At 37.4% G+C, this 9,806-nt stretch overlaps 1 protein-coding gene across 1 annotated transcript; it reads left to right on the forward strand.

Moving 5' to 3' along the window:
• Positions 1-729: 729 nt before the first annotated feature.
• LOC134601178 (high mobility group protein B2-like) lies at positions 730-1,435 on the forward strand. Its single transcript, XM_063445630.1, has one exon. It carries the CDS (start codon positions 885-887, stop codon positions 1,296-1,298), a length of 414 nt encoding a protein of 137 aa, XP_063301700.1. The 5' UTR covers positions 730-884; the 3' UTR covers positions 1,299-1,435.
• The last annotated feature ends 8,371 nt before the right edge of the window (positions 1,436-9,806 follow it).

Below are 9,806 nucleotides of genomic sequence, written 5' to 3' on the forward strand. Positions count from 1 at the left end.
ACTCATACACACACGCTGCACTCATACACACACACGCTGCACTCATACGCACACACTGCATTCATTATACACACACTGTAAATAAATATTCAATTAATATATTTTTTTTAGGATCTAATTTTATTTAGAAATTTACCAGTAGCTGCTGCATTTCCCACCGTAGTCTTATACTCGAGTCAATAAGTTTTCCCAGTTTTTTGGGGAAAAATTAGGGGCCTCGGCTTATATTCGGGTCGGCTTATACTCGAGTATATACGGTATTCCCCATATTTAAAAAATATGTGTTTATGAGGTCTGAAAATAAATTAAATGTAGATGTTTAAATATTTATGTCCTGCAGTGGGGTGTCTAACTTGTCTCCTTGTCAAGCATTAATATAAACTTTGCCCTTTACTCAGGGCAGTCATCATAGAGAAAGCATAGAGAGAGTGGAGGGGAAATAATTTCTATTTCTCCTCATTTGCATCAATTGCCCTGGCTGTGCCTGTATTAAATTAGGTTGTGATGTAATTTGCTCAATCTTAAAGGAACAATTTAAGGTCAGGAACACAGACATTTAAAAACCACCATCTAGCTCCCCTGGCCTCCCTTGCCTCCCTAAATGTAGTAATATCTTACTTGTATTCAAGTCTGCAGCTGCTGCCTCTGCCCCTCATCTGCCTACTTGGGTGACATCATCAGAAGTGATTATCTGAGCCAATATCCTCATATGGCTAGTTTGTGCAGACATGCAGAGAGGAACACAAGAAGAAACACCCATACTCATCGGTTAACTTTGCAGAGTTTTCCAAGAATGTTCAGAGAGATGGAAGACCATGTCTGCCAAGGAATAATCAAAGTTTGAAGATTTGGCAAAGGGTGATAAGGTTCGCTATGAATGGGAAATGAAAACTTATGTACCACCTAAGGAAGAGAAGAAAGGAAAGAAAAAGAAGGACCCAAATGCACCAAAAAGACCACCGTCAGCCTTATTCCCTTTCTGCTCGGAACATCGTCCACAAATAAAGAGTGATTCCCCTGGACTGTTTATTGCTGATGCAGCACAGAAATTGGGAGAGATGTGGGCCGAGCAGACCCCAAAAGACAAACTGTCATATGAGCAAAAAACAGCAAAACTAAAAGAAAAATATGAGAAGGATGTTGCTGCATACTGGGCAAAGGGCAAGGGTGATGTTGGCAAAAAAGTACCAGGCAGGCCAGCTGCTTCTAAAAAGAAGGTTGAGCCTGAAGATGATGACAAGATTGAGGACGAAGAAGATGAAGAGGAGGAAGGTGAGGATGATGAAGATTATGAGTGAATGCTTTTGCCTGCTGTATAAATTGCTCTGAAGCTCATTCTCTTGCTAAGAATGTGAACTCAAGTACAGCTCATTTTGTTAGCTTGGTTATATAAAAAAACAAAAAACTGTAGAGACTTGTGTATAGGTAAAGACATTCATTATGGAAAAAAACTTTTTTATATATATATATATATATATATATATATATATATATATATATATATAAGGAGTAGTTGAAAGGGCTGGTTTTGTTGGTGTAAAGCTTTTGAAGTGGGAATTCTCTGCATATTTAATGGATTTTAAGGGTTGCCTGATGTTAGTGATACAATACAATATACTTTTTTTAGCAATTTTTTTTTTTTTAGCAATTTAAATAAAGGAGAGACACATGCATGTGATTCAATATTTATATTTATGAGAAGCTATGTGACTTTATGCTAATTGAACTGAGCAACAGTTTTGAGACAAACTGAATCTCTGTTTACAACAAGCAAACAAATTAAACAACAGAGTGGTACTGGCTAAATCCTACAACTCTCCAATGACACAATGTTGTACATGGCAGTTTAACCCTAATGAATTTAAATGCTAAGCCAATTGGATTTATTGTTTTCTGAAATTTAGTGAATGCCTTAAGCAGTAACTGTTAGATATTTCTCCTGGAGTATCACAAGCAGTTATTAAACATAACCTAGTGATCCCTTAATAATGTTGATATAAAGAGCACAAAATGGTTCAACTCTTTCTGTCAAAGGCATACATGTCACTGTTATACATTATTTATATTGTCTTATGTTTTATTGTATTCTTACAAGCCAGAAATGCAGAGCATCTGATGCTATTTATGATTATAAATAAATATAGATAATCCAACACTAAGTAGCCAGGTGAAAGATGTTAGCATAGACAGCATATACTGAGAGGCATAACTAAGTTGCTAGGATTGTGTAGCGGACCATCTGCACAAAATATGAGGTGGATCTGCTGGTCCAGATGGGAGGAACCACAACGTTTAGTTAGAAATGACAGGGCTATGATCCTGTGGGTCTTCAAGCTCCAGACAGGTAAGCAAGTACTGGCCAACATTGTGAAGTTAGACAAAGAACAGAAGACTGCAATGGTGGTGGATGTGGTGATGTCCAGTGACTATAACATGAAGAAGAATGAACATGAGAAGGTAACCAAATGCCAAGGACTGAAAGAGGAGCTAGAAAGGATGTGGAAAGTGAAGACAGTAGTAGTCCCAGTTGTGATAGGAGCACTCTAGGTTGTAACTCCCAAGTTGGGAGAGTGGCTTCATCAGATTTCAGGTGGGACATCTGAAACCTCTGTCCAAAATAGTGACGTTCAAAAAACATCAGACTCCCAGGGCTCTTGTGTTCAGCGGGTGAAAGCTATTTTATGTTATTTATAACATTTTGGGGGGAAGACAAAGTGTCCCCTCCAGGTTTCACCCATTGGTGGTGGGTGGGGGCCCCCAATATTAATAATCACAAGGGAGAGCCTAGTGTCCCTTCCATGGGTGGTGGGTGGGGCCCCTAATTATTTAAACAATAGCAAGGGTGTTTAGTAGATATACCCCCAACTGTCACATGACAGGTGAGGGCATAGGCAGGTTTAAACCTCCTATACAGTACCATTTTCCCCCCAAAATAAGACCGGGTCTTATACTAATTTTTGCTTCAAAAATAAACTAGGGCTTATTTTTAGGGGGGTGTCTTATGTTTATATATTACAAGTGGTCCTCACTTACCGACCGGGTTCCTTTCTCACATCACGGTCATAAAGGGAATTTGCAAGAATTTGCAAGAAAACAAGAAAGCAGGTCTACGTTCGGGGAATTCCCCCAAACATAGATTTGTTTATTAGTACATGGAATCTCGTAAATCTATGTTCAGGGAAACTTTGCTGAACATAGATTAGCTTGCTAGTGCATAGAATCCCGCAAATCTTTGTTTAGGCATATTCCCCGAACATAGATTAGTAAACTAGCGATGACCTCTAGGGCTTATTTTTGGGGTAGGGCTTATACGGGCATCCCCTGAAAATAAGCTAGGGCTTATTTCTGGGGAAGAAACGGTACTACAGCGGTTTTCTTAACCCCCATAAGCTTTTTATTTTATTTATTTGTTTAATGTATATACTGTGGTATCTGGCTAGCAAGTGCTTGCCAATCACCACACAATTAACACTTGCCTCCAGGCAAATAGTATTTAAAATTATCTTTCACTTGCAAGAGAGCAAGTGAATTAAAATATACGAAAGTGCATCCTGCCAGATACATTCGGTCGTGCATTTTATTAAAACGTTTTGTAAATGCTGCAAGAAAATGCATGATTTTTTTTCATCCCAGCAATGTTGCACTGTTGCTATGCATTGTGTGATATATGGCTGCTATACATAAGACTGGACAGGACACACGTTTATAATAACTGGATTCTCTGCTAAATGGAGAGGTCAAGAGCAAGAGTGTTTGATTAGGGGTCGTGAGAATAAACCAATCATGTCATGTCATCTATACTTTTTGTTAGTAATCCATGTAATCCAAGAAATGTAAAGAAAGTGTGAGGATACATTTTGTTCTTATTTTTTACATACAGACTGCATGTAAAAACTAGACTTTCACCGCTTTGTCTGAAAATAAAAAAATTCACGAGAGCAGAATATTGGCCATACGGCAGTTCAATTTGAGTTCACAGATTTTCAGTTCACAGATCAAGAGAAAAAAGTAACCAATAGAGCAAAAAAAAGGAGAAGCAGTATTTTTTAAAAACATATTTATATATTATATATTTCTATAATTATATGCATTGGCCGATAGCTCCTCCATATTGTACATAATGCTGATTTTCTTAATTAACAGCCCACATCTGGGAACATTCTCCGTCCATTTACATGTAATACAGAGTCTTCCAGCGGTATATATTTTATGCCGCAGTGGTCAGACATGCAGATGATGGGACACCAATTGAGGTCCGTCTTTAAAGTTAGCCCCAAAACATAGTTCAGAAGCCACACGTGCTTTGAAGCATTAGATATCTTCAGGCATCTTTTACTGTATTCCTGAACTTGAGTTAACGATCATACTACCCGATAAGTATTCTGTCCTGTTTATTAAATATCTGTACATTTATATATTGTTCGTTTACCTGTCATGTATCAGGGAAGCCATCGTTTTATCCTTATTGCTTTGTTGCTTATATATTTGCAACGGCATTGTACAACTCTGTGGAATGTCTATATATAAATACATTAAAACATGTATTCTGCATAAGCTACAAAAAAATAGCTTTTATTGTTTGAAATAAGAAATTCGGATCTTGCCATAAATCACTCATCCAAAACTCTGGATTCTTATTGTTTGCGATTTAAAAAAAACTTTTTTTTTTATGTGCACAGTATGGGGCAGTGAGTATGTAAAGCAAAACAACAGAAGTATGTTTTGTCAATTGTGCGTTTTCTTTATGGAATCCCACACATGAAGAATTTATAAATCTTCCTGGAGTGCTGGTGAGACCGGAAGGACAATTAAAAAGACTTTACATCTTGCCTTCTTCCCCTAGAGTGCACTAGACAAACAGGGATTGTATTGAACATCTGCCACAGAATATTGTCAGGTATACATCTAGAACATATTGTTCCCCAGCTGAAACATCATAAGCTTTTTTTGTGTTGGACAATGAAGGTTAAATATTTGTGCGAAATAGAAAGTATTCAAGCAATGCTTCTGGTGTGCCGATACCCAGTATTATGTGGTATTTTATATTTTACTTTATTTTTGTTAGTATTTGCCTGTTCTCTGTTCATGTGCCAGAACCAATATGGAAAGATATTTTAAGCTGGAACACGTGCCATAGAATGCATTTTGAAATATCAGACTTAATTTTACCTGAGCTATTTTATAACATGACCATGTGTCTCAAGTAAGGCTCAGATTCAGATTTTTATTAGATAAGTTTTGTTTACTGTAACAAGTAAACTAGTATACACTTATAAATGTTTGTTGTTTTATCTATTTTATATACTTTCTCAGAAGGTGAATATAGAATCAGTGGTGTATAATATTTATAGTCCGTTCAAGTCAAGTATACTGAAAGCATTATGTCTTATTATTTTCTACAGTATACATCCACTACAATTAACGGAACACTATAGTATCTGGAATACAAACATGTATTCCTAACACTACAGTGTTAAGCTAACTGTTTAGCACCCTGATCCCCCTTAGTTAGCATTGAAAAGGTGTTTAAACTTACCCTTTCTCCCTCACCACAGCTGAATTTATCAATCTTGATGATCTCAGCCAATCCAATGCTTTACCAACGGCAAAACGCAGTGCAGTGCCAGTCAGAATCACCTCAAAGTGATACATTGAATCAGTGCATCTCTATGAGGAACATTCAGCACTTCCATGAAAAGTGTGGAGGCGCTGAATGCTAGTGCCACACAGTCTGAGTGACTGCCACTAGAGGTGTTTCTAGGAAGCAATATAAACACTGCCTTTTCTCTGAAAAGGCAATGTTTACATTAAAAAGTCTGCATGGATAGGCTATAGATACCAGAACCACTACATTAAGCTGTAGTGGTTCTGGCAACTACAGTGTCCATTTAAACTTCTTATGGTGTCCCTAAAATGTTGCTTACACAAGAACTATGTATTTGTAACATTCTCTCAAAATATGTTTGATGTTTTTTCTCATATATTATCAAGACAAATAATAAAAATAACAAATGTTTTAAATGACTTCTGAAGAGCTTTTAATATAAATTGCATACTTAAGCTTACCCTTGGTAATAGGGTAGAGGCAACTAACATTTATCTTTTCAATGTGTGCTGTTTATTTTTTTTTATTTTATAAGATTGTGTACTTTTTCAACCAAATATGATAATTTTTTTTGTGTTAGTTTTAACACACATGTTTACGTAAGGGTGGTGCTCGGTAAATGATGTAGAAATCCATTAAAGGGCAATTAGAGTTATGTTGTGATATGCAGGTGCACCATTATATATTTATTTATTTATAAAATAATTTACCAGGAAGCATACATTGAGATTTCTCTCGCTTTCAAGAATGTCCTGGGTGTATATGTGATTATTTTATTCTGTATATCCACAACAGATATGCGTTAAAAGCAGTAGCAGCTGGTAAAGTTTTAAGATGGTGGAGTGCTGTCCCCCTAAGACTTGCTAGACTCTTCCCATTTTACCCCATGGGAATGCACACCTTCTTCAAAATCAGCTGCATCTCCAATCATCTAAAATGGGGAAAATGGAACCGATACATATAATCATGACAGACACCTATTTTTTTCTACAACGCATTTATCAGTAGTCCCTACAATGCCGTTAGATTTGATTTGATTTTCTTGCCCCTACTAACTATCCTCCACTGGATGAACCCCCCAGATTTTCTTCATATCTTACATCTCAGTAGCCGTCATACCCAGACATCTGTAGATGTAAATATTAACACATGTTCTCTTTTCTTGTCAATAAGATCCACCCAGGCTAAATTTTGAGCACTCTCTTCCAAGAAACTCTCATCAGACTATATGCCATTTTACCTTTTAGTCACTCGCTACCATTTGTCTGGGTTCAAATACATCTACTAACACTTTGAACACGAGAACATCCTCCTTAGAACGTTCTACATAACACTACAATATCCCGGAACTGACAGCAATCGGTTAAAAGGACCTGCACATTCTAAGCTATATACATTCACAAATGGTACTCATTATCTCATAGGCTATAAAAAATATGTGATGCAGTTCCATATAAATCACAGTTTTATTTTACCATGTTGAAACAAAGCAGTCCATCCAAGACTTCCAGGAGGTTCAAGGACTACTGGACTGCAGCCAGTCTGCTGCACAAGAAATTACAAGGTATTCTTGTGCCCAATTACTAATCTACCCTTGGAATTGGACAAAAACAACCAGAGTGATATTTTATCATCTGTCTTTATATACTGTTGCTACTGCTAGAGGGCTTTTTCACAAGTTATAACATTTATTGCACACCAGCTTGTTTTATCATAGAAAACCAAGTATTATTTGCTACTCCAGTGTCAGTGATAATGTTTTGCACATGGTAACAACGTTTATTAACTAGTTCAAAGCATCTCTAGAAACGTAATGCACGTGAAAGACTTTTAAATTTAACCTTATTCAAATCCATCTCATCCTAAAATTGATTTCAGAATTTAGAGTAACAAATTCTGAAGTGACCTGTCCCCTACAAACTTAAAAAAATACATAAAATGAACTAATCCTCTAACCCCCACAAGAAAGTCCCCAACACTGGCACACTATAGTGCCAAGTAATGCCAGGTCTTCATGTTATTGTCACAATTTCACTGCCTTTCTCTCTATGCCCTTAAATAAGAATGATCAAAGTGAGGTTCTTCCTTACTTTTGACCTGTAAAAACATGAGGTAACACAATGTGCAGCTTAGAAGATAAGTTCCACTTATGGAACCATACCTTTATATGAAAGACATGTTCCTTCCTCAGTGTACAAATGCCCCTTGCCCACAGACTATGGACCTGGTCCCAATGGCATGTGATGGTAGAAATTAAAAACTAAACTGTATAATGTTAGTTGAGAACTCTGCTGACTGAATAGAAATGTGTACATTTACATAATGGTGGTTTGCAAATAAGGGCAAATAAGTAGTTGCTTTTTAGTGTGTATGAAAAAGTTACATAGTTCATATATTAATTATAATTGCTTGTTCTCCAATGTTCTATATATTTGTATTTTTAATGCTTTTCACCACCCAAAAACTAGTCCTAAATAAAGAATTGTTGTATGTTAGTTGATTTTGGAACTGCCTGTCCTGTGTAACAGAGTCTTCGGACCTGTAGGCTTGCTGCTTGGTCCCTGTAGCCTGGGGAAAGACAAAACTAGAGCTAGACCTGAGAGCCACAAGTGCTTTTGTGAAATTAGGAGCTTATCAGATTATAGGCAGAGGGGACAATACCTGCCTGGAAGAAGTGAGCTGCAGCCTGGTCAAGGGTGGAAGAAGTTCTCAGTGACTCCAGTCAAGCTTTGGTCACTGAGAACTTATTCCTGGGGCTGAAGCATTCCAGGGTCCCTGATTGCAGCTAGGAAGCGGACTTGGCAGAGGTACTCAGTTGGAGTACGGGAGCTCCATTGCAATATGTATATAAATATATATATATATATATATATATATATACTAAAAGAGTTGTGGTGGGGAAAAAAGTGTGGATGAAAACCCCTTCCACCTGAAGTAAGTGGATAGTTAATACATTGCTAAACACAAATACACACACCAGTCAAGCCATAAGACTTGCTTTTTCTACATAAATTTTACTTTAACAGCCATCCAAGTAAGCACAAGCACGACTCATTTTGACCAGAGTCTTCATCGAGGTTCATCAAGGTGCATTGCATAGTTGTGGATTTGCTTCCATGGTGTAGATTAGAAATAATCTAGTGGTTCTTTCAAAAAAGAGAATTAACCTTGATGAAGATTCAGGTCGAAATGAGTTGTGCTTGTGCTTATTTGGATGGCTTTAAGCATACATGTAAGATTTTAGTTGCTAAACTTGATTTTAACCACCTATTTTCTGTATTCCACCGCTTAATAAACATTCTTGAGGAAAATTCAGAAGAGACTTACTGATGGGAATACTTAACACTTGGTTGTGATACTGCTAACTCACTACTATCAAATAGAGCCTACATTGCTTTTTCCTTAAATAGTGAGTTTAACCAGTATGTGTGTGTACACTTACAACTGCAAATCATAATACACTATGAGAAGAAGTCTTCTTCTTTATTAATTTAAGATATTCAGCTGTACATGAAATTTCCCATAACAAGAAATGGGTAACATATTGTGGCGAAACCAACCTCGCCACTGGGCCTGTTTGCTAGCCTCCTACCTGCTGACTATGGCCCCTGGTTTATTTGGGGCATATTGTACTTTATATTGCTTCTGATGGCCCTTTTAAAAGCATCGGTGGACATATTGGGACTTTTGGGACTACTGTCCCTTTAAGACTGTGGAGCATATTACAATATACTGCCTTTAATATTACATATGTTATAACGTGTTCAGTTAACCTGGGTTATATGTATGCAGCATTCAACTGATTGTTCGGTAGAATCACTCCATTCATTATACTGAGTGAAACTACCGAACAACCACACCACCCAGGAATAAGTATGCCTCCAATTACTGTTTGCAACAATGTTGCAAACGGGTAATTGGCAATCAGTGTAATGTATTCTTTGTCCTCTGGGTGGCCGCCATTCGGGAAACGAACACGTGGCGGTGGCCATCTTAAACTACCGAACAGCGGTGTTTTGCCGTCGAGTGTCTGGAACTAAAATCGGACACTCGACTAGGCAAACACCGCTGAGACCTCCATACTTCCAGAAATTCGTATAGAAACTACCGAATGACCCGCCTTTCGGTAGAAAGAACCCCACAAACAAGGGAATTCATTCAAACCCTCTCCAGGCTCTATAACACAGGCAATTCGTCTGTT

Source organism: Pelobates fuscus, chromosome 3, assembly GCF_036172605.1.
Source record: "Pelobates fuscus isolate aPelFus1 chromosome 3, aPelFus1.pri, whole genome shotgun sequence".
NCBI classification, from domain to species: Eukaryota; Metazoa; Chordata; class Amphibia; order Anura; family Pelobatidae; genus Pelobates; species Pelobates fuscus.

Coding starts and splice junctions, on each gene's coding strand:
- LOC134601178 (XM_063445630.1), top strand. CDS start 885: ATGAAAACTTATGTACCACCTAAGGAAGAGAAGAAAGGAAAGAAAAAG.